The sequence below is a fragment of the Sphaerodactylus townsendi genome, linkage group LG03, assembly GCF_021028975.2.
Source record: "Sphaerodactylus townsendi isolate TG3544 linkage group LG03, MPM_Stown_v2.3, whole genome shotgun sequence".
Taxonomy (NCBI): Eukaryota; Metazoa; Chordata; class Lepidosauria; order Squamata; family Sphaerodactylidae; genus Sphaerodactylus; species Sphaerodactylus townsendi.
The window spans coordinates 52,827,905-52,849,665 of NC_059427.1; the positions used below are offsets into that span (position 1 = coordinate 52,827,905).

The following is a 21,761-nucleotide window of genomic DNA, read 5'->3' on the forward strand; positions in this document are numbered from 1 at the left end:
TTCCTTCCATAGAAGCTTGTTGTATAACCTTGAGACAATCACTCTCTCGACCTCACAGGCTTATTCTGGAGATGAAACGGAGGAGAGGAGAATGTTGTCAGCCACCTGGGGGAGTAAATGAAGTACGTAATATATGAAGTACTTAATGTAATAAAACTGGGGGCAGGGGAAAGGGAACAGATGGCCTCATGTTTTTCAAGAAGCTTGCCCATTTTCTGTTCCAAAATTGTGTCAGATAAAGGCTGTCCCTTGAATGAGTGGTGAAGCTGCATTGGGTGGCTCATTTAACAGTAATTCTGTGCCAACTAGTTCAAGGTTTCATCTCCCCCTTGGCACTGAATTCTTGAGCCAGCAATAGCAAGGTCATGGCAACCCAGTAAAATTCAAGCCCCTTGTAAGGCTCCAGGCAACATTCCACTAAAAACCAACAGCAGGAAGTCTACATTTCTGCATCAAAGTGCTCCTCTGAGCAACACCCTGGTATTCCGAACTAGCCAACTGCATTTTAAGTGCAGTTGTTTGGTGGTAAATTAAAACAGTGTCACTTCCATGGGGCTTGAGGGCTGTAATCTCCAGAAGACTGACAAGTTTCAAGCCAGCATGTTCTGGGAATGAAGCAAGATGGCATTTGGAAATAACTTTGCTTCCTGAGGATGAGCAAGGTCTCTCACTCAATAAAATGTAAGCACACTTAATATGCCATCACCTGCCATTGCAGCTCAGCATAATGCTACCTCTTTAGATGAAGAACATTATCTTTGGACACTTCTAGAAGTCTGTGAGGTGCTCTGATGAAAAGCGGTCAGTTAACAAGTGGTCTAAAATGTACACACACTACAAAATGTCTCTCCCTATATGTCCCTACTCAGCCTCTGCGGCCTGCAGAGGAAAATTTACTGGTGGTCCCCAGCTCCTCAGTGATGTGACTGGCCTCTACCTGGGCCAGGGCCTTTACAGCCCCAGCCCCTGCCTGGTGGAACACTCTTGCTCCCGCTATCAGGGCCCTGTGGGACCTTGGACAGTTCACAGGGCCTGTAAAATGGAGTTGCTCCACGGGGTTGTTTTTTTTTGGGGGGGGGGGGGGCTGGTTGCTGATTGCCTCCCATGCCACCATCCCTATTTATATACCATCTTACCTGGCCGTTGTTCACTGTGCCTGGTGCCCTCCCAGGGGGTTAGAGTTTTCCTGGGTTGCCATCCAATGCTAGGTTTTCTGCTTCTGCTGGTTTCTGGTTGTATTTTAAATTAATTCTGTTTTTAATAGTTAATTATGATTTTATTTTATCTTTGTACACCACCCAGAGGGTGGGTGGTGGTGGTAGAGTAAATCAAATAATAAATAAACAAGATTATAAAGTATTTACTCTCAGTGTTCAGACACAGCCAGATGATAGGCAACTCTATGTTGGAGTCTCAATAAATGTGCTGCTTAGGCGCAATGTGAAATGTATACAGAAAATTTACTCTTGAATAGGATGTCTGACCATCAAGTCTGCCACTTGAAAAGTTATTACATAAAAAAGAGGCTCCTACATAGAGGCACCTTAACATCTACACTAAAACCAGGGTGTCAAATCACCTCTGACCTGGGTCTAAATATGTGCATTCACTCACCATTTAGCAGCAATGGAAATGCTGTAATGGAACATGTTAATAAAAGATTAGAGCAAAATTACACCCATAAACTAAGGTGGAATCATTTAATAGAACTGGAAGTGTCAGGAAACAGCAAGTTTGCATGTAGAAGCTCAGCGTTAAATTCCACGAGCCAGAGCTTGCAAAGACATTCAGTGCAAATTATAGCAAGAAGACTGAACAATTTCAAACTTGTCTGACATGCTGTGAGTTCAAACACTCCAGCTCTCAACAATGGAGACTTGGCACAAATGGTTTATTTACTGGATTAGTCTCCAGTCCTATGACTAACACAAAGACGTTTTGTCACTAGATCTAAACCCACTTGTCAGGGCAACATCCCTAAGTGAAACAGAACTTCTCAGCATCTGTAGCCCTAATATGAGATATCAACCATGACTGCACTGAAGGAGTTTAAAACTGAAAAACCACCACCACCTTGTGGGGAATCTTTATTAGGCCTACACTGCGGAATCTTGAGAAGGCATGAACATAAGTGTGATTTTAAAAAAATGTTTTGTGTATTTTATGCTGACAGGAAGTGATGAAAGCACAGATCTGTACCTTCTGATATATACAACCAGAAAAGTTCATTTAACTGTAAATTTTGCATCAGACAGTGGTCTAAGACATTGGACGTGCAAAAGGTTCCTTTTTCATCAGAGACAAGACTAGGCTGGATTCCATTTCCTCTCCTACCCAAGCAGTGAACAGTCACAGGCTCCAAACTTGGATCTGCTCCACAGCAACACAATCAGCATGAGCAAGCTTCCATACCAGACTGATAGGTTTCACCTCTCCCCTTTTTAACAAAACCACACAGTAGGAGTAAGGATTCTTGGTCACAGTTGAAATGTGATGAAATCATTTCTGGGCCATCATAGCACAGAAGAAGAAAGACAGGGATTCTACATCAGTGGGGGAGAAACGTACTTTGCATGTACAGGACAGGTGAATTTCCTTCCTCCAGGAGGACAGTCAGGGTCAGCTTTAGTAAAAATACATATACTTTTCCCTGCAGGACAGACAGCTGTTTCCAATGTATCTGGTATAGAAGAACTGAAAAGATGCTTCAAGACCAAAAAATGCCCTGATGAAGGTCAGCCCTCCACACTGCCCTCCACCCCCACCCCGCAGTTCCATTCACATTTAATTTAGAGAAGATCAAGAGAGTTCAAACAAAAGAAGAGATTGGATTTAATCATATCATCATCCAGGATACAGAAACAATCATTTATACTTAACACACAAACACACACTATCTCCTTGGAAAGACACTGGCGGGAGGGATAGTCGTGGTGGTGGAGAGAAAAGTCCTCAGTTCCCACTCTCACAATTGCCATTTAGCCATCAACACTCAGGGACAATTCCATTTAAAGTTAATTTATTTAGCTCTCTAGTACATCACTAATCTGGTTGAAAAGAAAAACATTTATATAGCAACCGAGGGATGCATCTTGCCACAGGATTGAAGAAATGAGCAAGAGTAGACCCTGGAGGTGTCCATTCAATAACCACATTGCTTTATCTGCATCTTATGTAACATGTAGCCTACAAACGGAGCCAGTACATGGCGCTGCGGATACGGTTGTAGTCTGTAAGCTGTTCAATCGGACCTGAGGGAGAGGAGAGTTGGTCACTTGAAATACAAGAAGAAAAACTGGCACGATTTCAGCCCTATCAAACCTGCAAAGGTCTTCAACACAAATTAGGCCTAGTGAAGAAACTTACTGGACTATCATACGCTTAAGATACATGACAACATCTCTGTTCTAGGCTCCCAAATCCCCACAGGATAAACTGCATTTACTATAACTATATTGTGGCAGTCTCAGATGGGGAATTTTTCAGACAATAAAGTGCTTGGATGTGTGTGTGATTTTGTTGACGGGAAGTCAACAAAACCATACACACATGCAAGCACTTTATTTTGTTTGAAAACTCCCCCTGAAAGCGATTTGCTTTCAAGGTTATGATGGAATGTTACTAATTGCTGGTTACAGTTACTCTAAGTAACAGAAGCAATTCTGGCAGGTTTTCCAAGGGAATTTTTTTGGGCTGACATAAAAAATGCTGCTCTGAAGAGGCCCAGCTTGCCAGTGTTGTGTAATTCAGCATGACCCCAGAAGACTTTTGCCACTCTCCAAGAGCACTTCTATTAGTGGGAAAGGACCTTCCCCCGCTCCTGCTACAGCCCACCGACCTCCCTTAAATGCTGCTTCTGGGGGACAGGGGAACCTGCAGAAGATCATAAGGGGCAGATTGAGGGTTTGCAGCAGAAATTACCTTTCCCCTGCCATTACTGGAAAGTTTAGTCTGGATCCCACCCAGTAACTAATTTGACATAGCTGATCTGTAGCAGCCCAAATGCAATTTAAAATAAATAACAGACTCAAAGACACCAAAGAGGTCCCTATGGAACTAGCTACCATTTATACTTACTGCAGTTTCACCTCCCAAGAAGTAGACAATACTCAAAGTCTAGTCACTTACCTACTCCTGCAACAGCCGGGCATTTGTCATATAGGTATTTGTTGCAGACCTCCCGCACGGTTTTGGCATCAACCTCCTAGAAGCAGTGCCAGAGAAATTCAAAGAGTCAGACTTCAAACACTAAAACTAGAGGCTTTCTTTACCACTGGAAGCAGACTGCCAGCCAGAGAGGAGTGCTTTACCAGCCAGGACACACCACTTCAAAACACCGGCCTAATGTTCTAGAAAAGCCTGTGTCATGTACAGTCTCTTTTGCTCTCGCTCTGAAAACACTGATGGGACATCATACTTTTTTGTTACTAAAAGCATAACAGCAAATTTAACTTCACAAACCAGCAATACATACAGAAATTCTGGCATCCCATTCTGCCAAAGATATCCGACGCCCATAGTTCAATACATGACTCGCAATAGTCTCACATACGGGGGTGGTACCTGGAAAAGAGAACTCAATCCATCAGCAGAATCCTTAAGACTGTATGCAGCATTTTAATCTATTAAGGGTACAGAAGCAACATCTATTGTCAGGCCACACAGACAATTTTCTTGTAGCCATGCATTAATAATTTATTCAACAAAATTACAACAACTTAGATTTGTTTCTGGGTTATTTCAGATTCAATATAATTGGGAACAGCTCGATGTCTAATCTTTCTCTTTTGGTGATGTTCCAGGAGCGATTTACCACGTCATTTGAATGGCAGGCCTACTGCCAGTGCAATTGCACGCTCCATGCACCTAATGAAGTGGGTTCTGGGTCATAAGCGCTTAGATTACAATAGTCTTTAAGGTGTCACGATGCTCTGAATTGTTTTGATTGAAGCAGTGCAGGAATGTACAACCCGGAATACAAAACAGAAAGTTCAAGCTGTGTGATTCTGGGGCATGGCCCCCAAACTGCTCTGGGCATATTTGCTAATAGCTGGTTGACAAGAGTGTAACCCATGACTCCTTGTATTATGTTTGGTTATGAGGAAGGGAAAGTGGTATTGCTTGTGTGGACGAGCAATAGGGGTGCAGTTATTCATCCAGCTAGGGCTTTGTCTCACTTTAAATCATTGGCAAGAATTGTACACCTGCTGGCAGCAATCAAGCCTTTCTATCAGCCAGCATGGAGAATAATGAACCTCATGTCAGCCAACCTACAAATCTTCACTTCTGAACCCGGGGAAAGAAAGGGGAAGACAAAGTCAAGAGACAGATAATGTGATACTGTGGATCTGACAGGCTTTGCCTGCACAAAAACTGCAGCATCTCACCAGCAGGATCGAATTAGGTATTGCTACACATAGACAAAATTACATGAACCCTTGCCCCTTATCAGAGTGGAACAATATGCGCTGACAGCAGTTTCCTTATTGCAGACTATAAACCAACGGTAAACTATTGGTATGCTACAAGCTTTGCTTGGATTTAAACATACAATGCAGCTTGGGTTTTTAACCCACGTAGGAGGCAGGAGTAAGGAGCCTATTTGCACAATAAGAAAGAAAGCATGGGTTTGATGAATTTAGGACCTGCTCAACTTAAAAACATACCATCCAATAGTGACACAAAGGTGTTTCGAAGCACGTTTTTGGCTCTTTTCACCTCGCTGTCAGTTACAGTGGTGCACAGACGCATCCTGTACCAGGGTGGAGTGGGGAATGGAAAAGGGGGAGGAGAAGAGGGAGACAATTATCAAAATACCCTTTCATTTTCTGTCACTTGAAACACACGATTAACAATAAGTCTTTGCCAAGGCTGCTAATCAGCAGGCGTCTTCTGAAAAGGCTCTGAGGAAATCAGGTTCAGTAACTAGACAACCAGTATGAAGGCAGAAGTAAGAGTTTGGAATACAGCACAAACCATTGGGTAGGAGGTGAAACAGATACTGTAAGAGCCTCATTTCCAAATGCCACCTGCTCGGTGGCCCTCTATGGAGGATAATGCACATAATTATACTCTTGTCCATCAAAATATGACAGCAGAATTGTTATTAATATGCAGTTTTCTGGACCTTCTTTGTTCTAGAATGATCCACTTGGGTCCTAGTGCCTACTTAATTCTGTCCCCGAGGCACTAGGACCCAAGTGGGGCATTCTCGAACAAAGAAGGCCAGAAATTGGCAGATTAATATACAATTCGCATGTCATCTTTCAGTGGAAAAGAGTATAGGCCCCAGCACAGGGACAGCAGTATGTTAGAAATTCTAGTGGCAGGACTAAGATATTCTTCTATATCCTCATGTTCTCCATTATCTCCTTCCTGCTCTAGTTCCCTTCCTCTCTCCAAGCCAGCATGGTGTAGTGGTTAAGAGCAGGTGCGCTCTAATCTGGAGAACTGGGTTTGATTCCCTGCTCTGCCAATTGAGCTGTGGAGGCTTATCTGGTAACCAGATTAGCTTGTGCACTCCAACACAAGCCAGTTGGGTGACCTTGGGCTAGTAACAGTTCTCTGGAGCTCTCTCAGCCCCACCCACCTCACAGGGTGTTTACTGTTGGGGGGGAGGGAAAGGAGATTGTAAGCCCCTTTGAGTCTCTTTACAGGAGAGAAAGGGGGAATATAAATCCAAACTCTTCTTTTTCAATCCAGCTCCACACTGCCCTTAAGAGGAGTCTATCGCATACCCTGCAGCTGTGGAAAAGTCTACATAGGAACCACAAAATGCAGCATTCATACTCATATTAAGGAGTGTGAAAGGCACTGTCGGCTTAAGCATCCGCATCCTGAAAAATCTGCAGTAGAACATGTCCTAACAAAACTGTCCTAACATAATGTCCTAACATAACATTTTATTTGAAAACACTGAAATTCTGGACAATTCGGAAGGTTATTATGTCAGACTGCACAGGGAGGCCATTGAAATTCACAAACACCAAGACAACAAGAAAGAAGAGACTCTGAACATTAACAAAGCTTGGCTACCAGTACTTAAAAACACCAGAATCAAAGGCCAAGGGCATGCTAAGTTAATGGACAATGGACTCCACCCAGAAACAGGATTTGCATTCATCAATACTGCTGCTGCTGCAAGGAATGCAAATGCGACTACAAATGTAAATGGACTGATAACCCCACCCGCAATACAATTCACTCAATCACACCTTTGCATAGCAAGTTCCACCCAAACACTTACTGATTGGTTCCTCACCCTGGGACATGGACAACATATACCCCACTAAACTTCCCCTTCTCACTGGACACAGTGTGTAACAGACTTCTCTCTGTGATACACCTCTGAAGATGCCAGCCACAGATGCAGGCGGAAGGTGAGGAACAAGATCTACCAGACCACAGCCACACAGCCTGGGAAACCCACCACAACCATTTTCTATATTGTTTAATATACCATGTCTATATATTATGTTTAGTTTCAGATCGCTATAGTCTTCCTAAGTCTCAATTAGAAAAGTGGATCATAAATGAAGTAAATAATAAAATAAATTGGCAATGAAAGCACACTCACCATTCACCCTGGGCAAAGTACATTGTATCGTCAATATTCATTTTATCAGTAACAAAATAGAAACCGAAGAGACCTGTGTCAGAATAGCAGGTGCTGAAGGTCTGGAAACTTTGGCATAACTTGTGCTCCGCAGTAGCTGCAGCCAGCCTGCAGGACTGATTCTGTAAATGAATAACTGCATTTGTTAAGACTGCCAAGCCCCCAGAGGGCCACGCTTCAGTTCACCAAGCGGCTCAGAAAGCATAAATCTGACACTAAGGGTGAATGAGTCCTCTTATTATCCATCTGTGGCAAAGTCTGCTGCCTGATCCCCATGTTCCAAAGCAGCTTTAACAAAATTCCCTTCTCCTCAAATAGTGAACATCATATCAACAAAAGATAGATAAGATTAAACATACAAGGTTGCTGTCTGACACTGAGTCAGGCTATTAGTCCATGTACCCTGTTACTAGTACTAGCAGTCACTTTCCAATACACAGATGAAGTATTTCCTTGACCATCCCAGATGGCTTTAACTGGAAATGCAAATGGCTGATCCTGGGTACTCTTATATTCTATGCTCCACCTGTGAGCTACAACTTCTCTGGCCAGGACACCAAGGAGCACATCCTCAGGATTACGTATAACATACTGAACTATCACACAGCAATTTGAAGTTCTGTTCTTCAAGGTGGGTTTGGAAAGCACACATGAATGTGATGGGAGGCAATTTTTTTCCCAACCTCTGTTTCCATTTGGGTAGCTCTCAGCTGTCCAAAACAGCACTGACTTGTTCTATGTCTTACAACTTGCAAGATAGCTTCACATTTGATAAACTGACTGATCGCTCTGGAAGTGGCCAATGAAGCAATCTTTGTTTAATTTTATCTCTTGAAAACTTACAGGCAAGTGGATTTGTTTCCACAACCACAGCCTTTCAATAGATCTGCCTACCTTCTTCAAAAGAGTAACATCATTATTTTTCAGCCGAGTCACTGAATTAAGCAAAATCTGTAAGATCCATGAAAGTTTTACAATATTTTTTTAAAATCTACAATCTGTAATAGTGATCATGATATCAATTTAAGGACATACCCTCACTCTCAAAGTTACTTGCTGTTGCACATTAGAGCCATATAAAACAGTAAAGAACAGATCAGGATACTTCCATCATGGGAAACATAAAACACACACTTCCATACTTTATTGTCTTACCTTACCACCGCCAAAGGTGAGATCATAGCGCCCAATGACTGCGTTGGCTACCAGAAGGGGAATATTGTCTGGGTTGGCCCATCCTGGACCTTCAACTGCAACTGCAACATGAGCCAGAGGTAAATCATCATCTCTGACTCTGATCTGAAAAACATTAGAAGAAATATGAAAATACAATCAAGCCTTTTCTGCAGAAACTAGGTCTGCCTTTTTGCCTATTTCAGAAACAAGAAATTCCATTTGCATGTAATGGTGAAAAGTGAGGCCAAAACACAGACTTAAGCAATGGATTTACAAAGGAACCAGCATGGAAGTGAATTCAAACAAGAGGAAATAGCAGGGCAAGCAAGTGTTGAAAGAGAAAACGTGATCCCTTGCCTGGCTCCCAATTGCAGAGAACTGAAACTTAGGTTAAATGAGAGTTGGGACCACATACTGTTATAAGTTGTATCCATCTTGCCACCAAATTTGTTAGATTGTGCTCATCTACTCCATGGCTTCAACAAACATTCAAATCACAGCACTTCTAACTAAGTAACTTGCCCAAACACAAAGATCAGAGAGGAGAATTCAGACTGGAATGCAATCTGCTAGACATACAGACTCAAGACACTGGCTCTTACAAACTGCCTAAGTAAAAGTTACACTGAGTGCTGACATTCCCATGCTACCTGCTGATGACACCAAGTGAATAAAACTCTTACATCACTCCCAGTAAAGCGGCAGCGTGGAAGAATGGGCACTGCATCTTCCTTGTACTCATAGGGAACATTGCCAAAGTGCTGATTGGCAAGGTCTACTAGTTCTTTGTGACTAACACCTGGCAAAGAGAGCAAAAGGAATAAGTAACTCATCTGTACAGTGATTTTCGTTTAAAAAAATAAAATTTTAAAGTTTCTTATAATGTTCCAGGAGCTTCATTAAAACATTGTTCTCCAAGAAATCTTTGGTGAAGAACAGTCCAGCATGTTGCATATACTTACAGGAAGGTTCATAGTCTCCTGCCACCCACACATAGTTACTAGTGGAAATGTATTTACCAAGGCCAATTAGTGTGATGCCACTGCCAATCACAAGCATTCTGTCTGTGCTTCCTACTCTATGATATGGTAACAAATAGAAATGAGTACCTGCTGGCTCAGTTCTACTCGTTAGCTTGTCCTTTACAAAACTAATAGGTAAGGTATTGTTGAATAGGCAAGGCTTACCTGTGTACATTTCTTAACCCACTGACAACATATACAAGGAACAGTGAACCACATTCTTAAGAATAAGAACAGAGGCATAATTGATACCATTATGGAACCTGTGTCCTTTCACTTTTAAAATTTGACTCTTCCACTTGCAGTGGACTTGATCCTGCTTCAAAAGGTCTCTTTGCCCTATGCTGGGTTCTTCTGCACACTGTGGCTCTCCAGATGTTCATGGACTACAATTCTCATCATCCCTGCCACTTGGCCATGCTGGCAAGGGCTGATGGGAATTGTAGTCCATGACCATCTGGAGATCCATAGTATGCAAACCCCTGTCTGGACCATGGACAGGAAACTTCACAACAACAAGCTGGATCCAAGGAAGATGAAGAGAGTCTGAAGGAAAAGGAGCTCCCCATGTCTTACTCTATACCATTAAAACAGTACTAACCTCCAGCAGCTGCCAGGACCATGCGAGGGGCTTTGAAGTGACTTTCAAGGAACTCTACTAACTTTGTACGAGACAAAGTCCTAAGGAAAATAGGGACAATAATTTCATTTCATTTATTTGATTTATACCCCGCCCTCCACCATAGGGCTCATCTAAATCATCCACAGTATGCAATTTGGATGAATCTTATTGTTTGGAATGAGGGTCAGTCAGAGGAGAGGCATCTACAGCAGCGTCACTAATGCACCGCTAAATTCTGCCTTTTTCTGTCTAGCCACCACTTATAGAGCAGACATTTAAATCCAAACTGGAGTTAAGATAATTGACTGCAGAAAAGCCTACACCAATGGTGAAACCAAAGAAAAGAAACAAAGTTATAGTGCAGAGGGAAAAGAAATTTGATTTCATGAAAGGATACCTAGGGAATCAACCTGGAAATTATTGTTTATGTCAATTTTGTTTGGTATAAACAGCTCAGTGTGAACATATTTAGCCCAGTTATACAACAAAACCTCAACCACTTCATATCTGGATAAGATAAAGTATTTGTTTGGCTCCTGTAAAATTTTTATCAAGCTCAGTCTGTATTTTTGTAGAAATAGGCTACTTTGGATTTTGCTTTTAAATTTTCTGTAATACTTATGCTTGATATGGAAAGTTTTGTTTTTACAATCTATTTTGCATATCTTGTGCAGATCCCCAGATGAAACTGTGTGAATAACACATAGGGATCCTTGAGTGAAATAAGAGTTCTTTTCCTTCTGCACCATCTTTTCTTCTCTTTTTTGGTTGAAAGACTGAGCCACACATCAGGCGACTAACTACACACAATATTAGCAATAATTAGTAAATATGCTGCACTTGAACCTAATACAGACATTGATTCAAACCCTACTGAATCATGGTCTCAAAGGGACACACAGTTATTTATCACTTTCAACCCATATAACAACATGGTGAGGTTAGAATGTCAGCTAAGAAGTGGGGCTTGTAGGCACAAATCCCGACTTAGCTGCCAAGTTTACTTGGCGATCTAATGTACTGCTTCAGCATAGCCTGCTTTACCTTACCACTGAGAGAACCATGTAGGTGAATCCAGCCTCTCTGGAATCTTACTGGAACATACTAATTACAGCAGAAAAGGGTGCGCTGACATCAATAAAGCCCTGCTCACCTACATTACCCTCATGACCTATACTGCAGTCAGCACTCCTTTAACACCATGGTTATGCTTCTGAAAACAGAGGACTAAGCAAACAGTCCCATAAAGAAGAATGGTAACATGAATTCTAATGGGGATGTTTTTATGGGGCTTCTTAACTATGAGTGATATATAAGGAGGTCTCCTCCTGGAAAAACTGTAGCCACCTCCTTTGCCTGCCCCCAACTCCTATTGAGGCCCCACTTATCAGTCATGGAGATCTATTAGAGATCTCTCACACAGCTGGGCTGATTGTACTGCAGGACTGCTAACCAGCACCCCCCCACACACAATTTATAAAAAGAAGCTACACTCAGGATGAGAAGTGTTAAAAAGAAACCTTATAGGAGGTATGGCTTGCATTTTATTCTTCATTTAATTTGAAGCTCTGTAGACATCACTTGATAACGGAACATGAAGTACACTTCACAAGCAGGGAGCATTTATATGGGAGACTTACTTTGCATTCTTTGTTGTACCTTCAACAGTTCGACTCAAAGCAGTGCCTTGGTAAGCTGTGGCATGAAGGTAGTCAAAGAGAACATCTGACAAACTGCCATCAATTTCTTTCATCTCCTGAAGAATGACACTCCGCTCCTTCTCAATCTGAGAATCCTCCAAGCTGCAATTTTGTACTGCATCAGCCAGAAGCTCGACAGCTGAAAGACATATAAAAGTATTCTCTCTTTGACAAACCGGGGGGGGGGGGGGGGGGGAACGGACAGCAACTTGCAATTTTTTTAGATGAGACGAGTCTAACTTGTGCAGGTTGCAATCTAAAGTTTTTGTGTGTCCAAGTGACAATGCAGCCAACCTCCTCTTGCCTCTATAGAACAGTAAATAAACCTAATATCACCTCTAGTCTTCACTCTTATATCTCTACTGGCTCCATAATTCCTCCCCTGAAATTATTTTTATTTTCCTTCCCCAATTTCAATCTTATGTTAGAGTATTCTGCATGAAGTGAGTAGTGTTGGAGGAACATGATTTGAGACAAAGCACCATTTGGGTGGAGGGCAGCACTGTACATGCAGAAGGAATGCAGAGGACTCAAGCCTTTGTCAGCAACTTGTCTAATGCAACTGAGATTTCATAGCACAAAAACTACACTTGCCAGCCAGGGATTTTGGCAAACAGGAAAAATGATGAGAAAAGATGACATCTGTGACGAATGCCCATTTTCGGCATTGTTGGTTTCCAGGGAGAGTCCGCCCTGAAGGGCTGGCGTACAACAGGCCTAATGGAGAAGGCCTTAGCAACAGCCAGGGTAAAAGAAAAAAAGGTTCCACAAGCAGAGAACCCACCTGATTGGTTGGGAAAGGTCCAATAACATTTGGCCAAAGCTAGGGGGAGCTAGTGTGCTTACAGCACTTGGAGGCAGTTAACATCAGAGTCTGTGAGAGACCAGTGGAGACTGAAGATCAGTCAGAGCAGAGTCTGGCAGAGAGGAATCTGTCAGTTCTGGAAGAAGGGGATTCGGTCTCAGCAGAGTTGGCTGACAGAAGTCCAGTCCCCGTCTAAGCTGTGTATGCTTGACAGAGAGAGGAGGCCCTGACTTGGTGCAGATCGAAGCGCCATTCAGGAGCCTGGCAGTTTAAAAACTGTCCAGACCTATCGAGTCTGCCTTGCCCCTGTATGTATCACCAGAATCACCAGTCTGAGAAAAGCCAGTCCAGAGGCAGTGAAGCCATATTAGGATTAGTGGGAGAGAGGGAGGCCAAGTGTGCCAGAATCTCCTGGGCTTAGGCGGTGGTTGTTTGGTGTGAATGGTGGGTAGTAGTGCAGTAAAGACTAGTGTCTGTGTGTGTAAGGGAATTTATTAGTTCAAAGCTAAATCTTTCCTTAAGAGACACCTGTGTGTGTCTGTATGTGTATGAAACTGAAGTAACATCTTAACTTCTCTGAAACCATCAAGCATTAGTACCTCTCTGAGCCAGTTTTAAAGAAGTTTCTTTTTGCTTTAAAAATAAATTTTTACTTCTTTTATTCAAATTCCCTCGTGCCTGTGAGAGTCTGTGTGTGTGTGCCTTTAGAGTGGGTGACTGGCTAGAAACCTCCAGCCATTAGGAGTTCCCCCCAAAACGGATTAAGGGACTCTGAAGTAATTCCCCCTCAAGTCAGAGTGGGAGAGAGGTGGGAATCTTTAAAGCCTTGGTGGCTAGTAACAGTGTGGGGTTCTCTAGTTATCTGAACTAAATGGTGGCAGCGAAAAGTTAATTAAAAGGAAGGTTCCTGAAAACAGCTACCAGGAATCCTTTCTACAAGAAGCTTCGATCCGTTACAACATCTCTCAGAAAGATGCCAATTCCAGTGTGCTGAAAGAATGGCTGAAACCAGACTACAAAATGCTTGACAAGAAAGCACAATTTTACATTGCATGATTAAGCAAAGGGCTTTTCTGCATGGGATTTCCCCATCCGTTCTGCTGCCATGCTGCTTCAGCTTATCGCAATTGCTGCACACATGCCTTTGGTTTTCACTTTAAATCCCGCCCACCCCCCATGTTTATTCCCAGTTCTTTTGAGATCACAGTCACCCTATTTTTTCTAGCTGATTTTGAGCCTGTTCCCCCCCACATGTAATGTTTCTGTTTATCCACCCACTCCCACTTACCTTCAGCCCACTGTTTGATAATCAGACTGCTGTGATCATACTACTCCCTCTTCCCTCCAAACTCTGAATATGAGTGATTTTTCTTTCTGTTTAAATAGCACTAAAATATTGATACTGTGAGAGTACTATAATAATAAACTTAGCAGATTCTCTGAATTTCCAGCTTTAATTCCTAAAAAGTAAGTCTCTATTCCCTTCTCTTGTGGAGATACAAGGAAAAAGGCATGTCTCTGTGAGGGAAGAACCACAGACTTTAAAAAAAGAGAAACCTGGAACTTTAAAGAACCTGCTAAGCCTCTGTTTACAATCCTCTTTAAAAAGGGAATGATGGTGCTGTTGACACCACTGATGACAATAACACCTTCTTGAAAATCTTCAATATTGAAGGCACGTCAGGAAGTTTATAAGCTGACTCCATAACTGGGAAAATGCAGAGGGAGAGCAGACGTGTGGAAGAACCATGCCCAAATCAATGCCAACGCTTGTGGATCAACTCCCAAGAAAATCAGGAATAAGTTGAGGATGGGAAAGCCCACAGGGGTTATATAAACCCTTTTTAGACATCTGAAAGGAACTGCTTCTTGCCAGCAACATGGTAAACTACTGTCTAGCACTCAGTAGCAGCCTTTTGAAAACATGTGGCAGATGAATCCAAGAACTGGAGCACTGTTTCCAATACTGGCTTAAACCAAACATAAAACTAATTAACAATTACAGTTTTACCCCATGAAATGGTTGAACATATATGGAAATAAAGCATTCTCATCCTCCCCAATTCACAATTACCAAGAAACACAGCTCAATGGTGCTACCTTTGGGCAAATCTTTGGACAAAGTTTTCATGAAGAAGGCTGTCTTCTCACGAGAAGTATAGCTATTAAGATGTGCACCCATGCTCTCCACTTCTTTTTCAAAAGCTGTGCCAGGGCGTTTCTTTGTGCCCTAAAGAGATACCAAAAGGCAGGATATAAACACAATAAAACAGTTCAGATATTTAGCTACAATATTTCCACAAAATCCTGCGACAAATTCGGTGTGTAATTTTAACAATCAATACCCATTAAAATTAGTCTCCCTAAAGATCTAAAAATCAGTTTGAGTACTTGTCTTGATGCAACCGATCAAAACTATCAGTATGGTTTTATAACACCTCCCCCCACACAAGAAAACCCCAAAACTCTTGATTCTCAAATATAATGTGGTCCATCAGAGCAAGGTGGGTTCTGTTTCCATGAAGTGCATACCCTTGAGAGAGGAGCTGCTGACCTCAGTGGGATGGACCTTGTACCAAAGAAGCATGCTACCCTTTACTGAATGGAGTGGTAGGAATCAACCTCCTTCAGCCTAAAAGCTCTTTGCTGAGGATCTTTTGAGAAGCTTCTTGTCTTCAAAAGAAGATAGTCTAATTTCTGAAAAAACCAAAAGGTGGAGCTATGCTAGTCTATAGCAGCGAAGACAACAAAGAGTTTGTGCCACCTTGCAGATGAACAACAGAATGGCATAAACCTTTCATGGGTCAGAGCCCACATTTTCAGCTGTATGGAGTATTAGATTATACAAGTAGATTACACGCACCCAAGGTACAAAAGTAGTTTGAAAAATGAAGCCCAAACAGCATGAAATACAACGGCTGAAGCAGATTTATAGAATTTCTACAGAGATCCCAAATGTGTTCAAGAATAGAACAGAATGGTTCAATCACAACAGCAGCCACTGGTGGAAATACTGTCTTACTAGCAACACTATGTTAACTTAATACCCTTACTGGAAAACAAACCCAAATACCCCATTTAAACTGAATAAAATAGAATTAACTTTTCTAATGTGGGCTTAGACTGGAATAACTCTGTTTAGGATTGGGATGTTAATTGCTCTGCTCTTACTTCAAATATACAAAATTGTTACAAATCAACTTCTATTCCTTTGTATTTCATAGCTTTTTGACTTCACCCTGGTTACAAACTTCTCCCTATTCCCATTTATCTGCCAACGGAACTTCATGTATCTGACAAAATAAGTGCTAGTCCATTTAAAAAAGTCTCAATACATGTTCCCCGCACCCCCCAGTATTATTTTCTGATCCTGAGACAGTTCACATTGAAGGTCATGGGACCTCCATGGAGCAATAGCTGTGAGTTGGGATGCTGCAGTGGGGGTGGGAAAGGGGGTGAAAAGACTGTTGGGGTAAGAAAAATTAGAAAAGATCTGTGACTGTCCATATGTTATGCTAGTGGGTTGCTGGCTCCAAATCTAATCCCCCAGTCATGTTCACAAAGATGGCTAAGCTTTAGACCTGAAGAAGTTCCCAAAGACTGTATTTGCATTTACGCTCAAATGTTCAAGAAATGCAGCAAGGAAAAAGAATTTTTGTTAAGAAAAAAATAGCTTTGTTAAACTTGTTTCAATCACCACACACACACACAGCTTGCCACCTCACCTTGAATGCCAGATGTTCCACAAAATTGCAAGCTCCATTGTTCTCTTCATTTTCCCAACGGCTTCCTACATCAAGCCACACCCCTACCTGACATAAATGAAGAGCGATTAGATCAGTTTTAGAGGAAATTACATGCCATGAAGACAGTACACTGGAATCAAGAGCTTACACAGTGCTTCTGTTGCAAGAAAAAACGACAACTGCAGCTCTAAGCCCCTATTTTAACATGTGTTGTGCAATTTACAAAGTCATTTTTCTTAATTTGGACCGAGAGGTGCAAACTATGGGTTGGATCCTGCCTACTTTTCAGATTACGAAAAAGTGACCAAGGATGTCCTTCAACCATCAAAAAAAAGTTCAGCTGAGGGTTCATGCCATCTGTATGGATAAGTTGTGGAATGGGGGCTGTAGTAAGGAGGGGAATTGTGGAGGATTGGCTGAAAAAGTTGGCTGGATCCAACTCTATGGCAATAACTAAGGAAGCAAAATCTGTCTACTTCCACTTATCCAAGGCACACTAGGCAATAGCCCAGGCTTGAATGTACTCAGTGGCTGTTCTATGCTTCTGGAACAGTGTCTAAGAAGAGTTATTCCAGAGAGCTTTGGGAGCAGCCTGGGCAAAGGGGGAGCACTCTGCTGGGGGGTGGGGGCGCAGAAGATGTCTTTAGACTGATTTTTAATGTTGTTATAAGGTTTTTAATGAGTGTAAATTTGTTTTCATATTGCTGTCACCCACCTTGGGTCCTGAGATGATGAGAAAACAGGCATCTGAATATACACAATTGTTATTTTTGCTCAATATCTAAGCATCACATGCGCCACTGAATTTCAATCGAAACTTGGTTATAATCCAAAACTCAGTTGCAAAGGAATAAATCCTACTGAACCACAAGATCCAAGTTGCCTAGAAAACTTCCATGGCAGAGTGGGGATTCAAGCCTGCATCCCCTAGATCAGGGGTAGGGAACCTGCAGCTCTCCAGATGTTCAGGAACTACAATTCCCATCAGCCTCTGTCAGCATGGCCAATTGGCCATGCTGGTAGGGGCTGATGGGAATTGTAGTTCCTGAACATCTGGAGAGCCGCAGGTTCCCTACCCCTGAGCTAGACTCTTTGGGCACCATGGAGACTGGACTTGACTTCTGTGTGTGTTTGTTATGGTGTAAGATCAAGAACTAATGGGGGAACAAGGGAGCAGGGGTTATGTGGACAACAGAACATTATGTGAGTAGAAAGCAGAGACAATAAAGCACTCTAAAACAAGGGAGACTGATGTTTAGGACTGGCTTTAAAATGTGCGCTTTTAAAAGAACAAGGTATCTGACAACACTTGTATTGATGTGTATGATAGTTGTAATGGTTGATATGGAAATTCACAGTAGTCAGCTGATAAGACGATATAATAGTCATTGCAACATCCCTATTAATGAAAGCCAAATATCCAGTATATGAGGAGGTTATTAATCCATATTACAAATCTTGAAATGTGAAATACTGATTTCTACTTGGTTAATGACTATGAGAACTGCTGCAATGTTGTTAAACATTAAGCTAATAAACAGATTGTCAATGTTTTTATGGGTAACAATGGCCAATTCTGCACAGGACAAATATAGCGGGTGTAGGGCAAAATACAAAATGTGTGTGTGTTTTTTTTTGGGGGGGGGGGGGATTTCGCACAGGTCCCGTTTCCAAAATGAGTCTGCCCTGTTTTATTTCCCTCAACCCAGGTTTTTCAAAAATTGCTAAACCAGGTATCCTCTTGCAAAATCCTGGGTTGGAGTCATTGCTGCATGATCAGCCAAGCAGGAGGCGCTTTATTTCCTTCCCTTCCACCGCACTGTCCACCATCAGGGAGAATCTGCCTGCCTGCCATTCTGTGCAGGTCACCCAGCAGGTGGTGGGCAGATTCTCTGAGGGCCCCAAAGAGTACAAAGTCCCCTACGTTTTTTCCCCATGGCAGCAAGTATGACCGATGCACAGCAACGCATTCATTATTGCCCTGCCATTGCTGGGAGGTCCCTTTTTCTTAAAAACATTTTTTTTGTGTGTGTTGAACATGCACAGCTACACAAGCGCAGCTGATCGTATTGTGAAATGATTGGCATGGCTGCAGGGGTTCATTTCTGTATGCCTGTGCAACTACACATGTGTTGTAGGAAATTTTAAAGAGAGAAGCATGTCCCTGCAAAAGCACGAAAGCAACCCGGATTGTTTCCATGGGCTCCAATCGCTGCCTGCACGGCATGCAAGTGAACAGGAAAAAGGAAAATGGATTCCTTTGTAATGACTGCAACCTGTTATACATTTGCTGTGCAAAATCCACCAATATCTCAGTAGGTAGCACATATGAAAACTGTAGACTCACATCCACCTAAATTAAATACATGATCCCTCCCGATTTTATTATACGCAGATGATGCTGTGCTATTATCGAGAACTCCGGTTGGGATGTGGAGGGCATTAGCTGCATTCTCAACTTACAGTGAAAAAGAAGATCTGACCATTAACATAAATAAAACAAAAGTAATGGCATGTGGAAAGTGCTTTCCCAAAAGATCATGGTCAATAAATGGAAACAGACTAGAACAAGTTGACAAATTTAAGTATCTAAGTGTCATGGTTCAAGCTTCAGGGAGCCATGTTACTCACTGTAACATGATAACTGAACGTGTAGAAAAGACAATATATGCAGTGCTGAAGTTCTTCCGTACTAAAGGGGGTTTCTATATACCAGCAGCACTAAAATTATATCAAGCCAAAATATTCACACAACTTCTATATGGTGTCCACTTGGGGATTGCACAATTGAGTATGATACAGCTAGAAAGGCTACAGTCCAAATTTTTAAGAGCAATCCTTCAACTTCCTCCAGGAGTCCCAAATACTTTTATTTGGCTTGAAATATGAGTTAAGGGACTGAAAGATTAGATAATAACAATGGCATATAAATGAATAAAGTTACACACTGATTCAAATGGTCTCTGGTCTTTTCTAGCGAAAGATTCTTATAAATCTAGGTGGGCTCAAGATATGGAGAGATGTCTTAATAAATATGGCCTTCCATATAACATCCATATGATCACAAATTGGGATCATTTAAAAAGTGAACTTACCCAACGAATCAAAGATGTAATCACGACAGTCTGATCTGGCAAGATATTCAGATATTCCACTCTACTCTACACAGAAATATATCATTGCCCCTGCTCCTTACTTAACTTACCTGGATAAAAAAGATCTAAGGAGAGCTTTTACTCTTGCAAGAAGTGCACATTTACCTTCTGCTGTCTTAGAAGGGAAATATCAAAAGATACCTTATGCTGCAAGGTTATGTTCTTGCTCTCTGAATTCTATAGAAACTATAGAACATATGTTATTAAATTGTCCCCTTTATAAGGAGGCAAGGGGAAAATGCCTGTCACATCTGTTACATAAGATGACATATTGTTCTGATAAAGTTTGTTGTGAAAAACTATTACAAGATAAGGAGAATATTACTAAACGGGTAGCAAAATTCTGTTTATACATTATGAAAAAGAAAAAATTATCTGAATATGGCATCCCCCTAAGCTACTTTTGGTTTTTGGCTGTTTAGTATTTTTGTGCTGTTTGGTATGTTTACAGTGTATAATGATATATAGATGGATAGTGCTGGAGTACTGGAGAGAGATCTGCGTTTCTTGTTGTGTTGTAGATATTTTTTGCTAAATTGGAGATTTGAAATATATTTGGTCATTGACCGTAAATAAAGTATTTTATTCTATTCAGTAGGTATAAAATAGGTTTCTGGGAAATGATAGCTGAAAGACCCAATTTCCAGTCATTTGAATAGAACTACTGAGTTAACTAAATTAAGCTTGAAAATAAAATGACACCAGCAGAAGCCATGAATGGAGATAATGTGTGAACAAATATAGACTACAGAAATACAGCAAAAGAAGTAAGGGAGGAGAGAAAAGAGGAGGAAAGAATGAGGCAAGGTTTACAGAGCACCAAGTTCATCTCTATTATAGCTAATTTTATTGTTTAATGAGAGGGGTTGTGTTTTTGTTGCTTAAGTGGCAACTCAGCCTTGAATGTGGAGTACAAGCAGATAAGGAAAGGGATGGCTCCGTGGGCAGGCAAGCAGTAGCCACCATAGGGTAGTATAGACAGCAGATATGAGAGAACAAAACACAAAATTATTGGGCTGGTCTTATCAAGAGATAAGTAGAGAGGTATTTGCTTTATGCAGTCTCACTGGGCAGACCCTCCCTTAGAAACATGCTTCCTGTTACAAAAGATAAGCTAAATGACAAATAAGAAAAGTGTACACAAACCTTTTAAATTGGCATAATTTATTATGTAGTTTTGCTCATCTTGAACCAGAGCATACTGCGTTGTGGCCATACGTCTTTTTCTTCCCTTGTTAGAACTTCCTAACTGTAATTTGTTTTATTGAACATTGTGTTAACTCAATGGAAAACAAGCTAATGCCTGCAGAAGCTTGCGGCTCTGTTTCATTATCTTGTATTCTAATAGTGAAGTCAGCCAAATCTTAGGATACTTAAATCCGGTGACTAGAGCTATGAATGAACACAACAGATCTTTCTACAAATTTGAAACATGCCCCAGATTTGCAGAAAAATCTAAAATCTAAATAAAATAAAAATGCATTTTAAAAAAACCCTCCAGAATAGTAAAGGAATACCTGTAGCTTTAACAAAAGGATTATCTCAGTGGCTGTTGCTAGGCAACCACAACATTCCAGGCTAGGTTTCTGTGAGCAAGGGGGGGGCAGGGTCCTTTCTTGACTGTTCTGGCCTTTGAAGGAGGAATCATGGGGTTCAGGCCTGACTAGGGTTGCTAGTCTGGGAAATTCCTGGAAATATTGAGGTAGACTTTGAGGAGGGCAGGGTTTGGGAAAGGAAGAGGCATCTCAACTGGATATAATGCCATATAGTCCACCTTCCAAAGCAGCTGTTTTTTCCAGGGAAACAGATGTCTGGAGATCAGTTGTAATTCTGGAAAATTTCCAAGTTCCAACTGAGGGTTTGCAAACCTAGACAGCAATCTCTGAGTGACTTAATACCACCGTTTGCATGACTCAACCA

The 21,761-nt window shown here is 41.6% G+C and overlaps 2 protein-coding genes across 3 annotated transcripts in view; both read right to left on the bottom strand.

The window, feature by feature from the left end:
- GATA2 (GATA binding protein 2) overlaps nucleotides 1–21,761 on the bottom strand; it is a 627,541-nt gene that overhangs the window by 510,307 nt on the left and 95,473 nt on the right. The gene's annotated exons all lie outside the window — the stretch shown is intronic.
- The window catches only part of LOC125429031 (cytochrome b-c1 complex subunit 1, mitochondrial), a 30,864-nt gene continuing 11,911 nt past the window's right edge, over nucleotides 2,809–21,761 (bottom strand). The window contains exons 2-12 of the mRNA XM_048489768.1: nucleotides 16,666–16,752; nucleotides 15,041–15,170; nucleotides 12,076–12,274; nucleotides 10,415–10,494; nucleotides 9,475–9,590; nucleotides 8,771–8,914; nucleotides 7,577–7,737; nucleotides 5,667–5,752; nucleotides 4,475–4,563; nucleotides 4,129–4,204; nucleotides 2,809–3,251 (exon numbers count right to left, since the gene is read on the bottom strand). Coding sequence (XP_048345725.1) covers nucleotides 3,187–3,251; nucleotides 4,129–4,204; nucleotides 4,475–4,563; nucleotides 5,667–5,752; nucleotides 7,577–7,737; nucleotides 8,771–8,914; nucleotides 9,475–9,590; nucleotides 10,415–10,494; nucleotides 12,076–12,274; nucleotides 15,041–15,122 — 1,098 coding nt within the window. The 5' untranslated portion in view covers nucleotides 15,123–15,170; nucleotides 16,666–16,752 and the 3' untranslated portion in view covers nucleotides 2,809–3,186. The remainder of the gene's footprint in view (nucleotides 3,252–4,128; nucleotides 4,205–4,474; nucleotides 4,564–5,666; nucleotides 5,753–7,576; nucleotides 7,738–8,770; nucleotides 8,915–9,474; nucleotides 9,591–10,414; nucleotides 10,495–12,075; nucleotides 12,275–15,040; nucleotides 15,171–16,665; nucleotides 16,753–21,761) is intronic.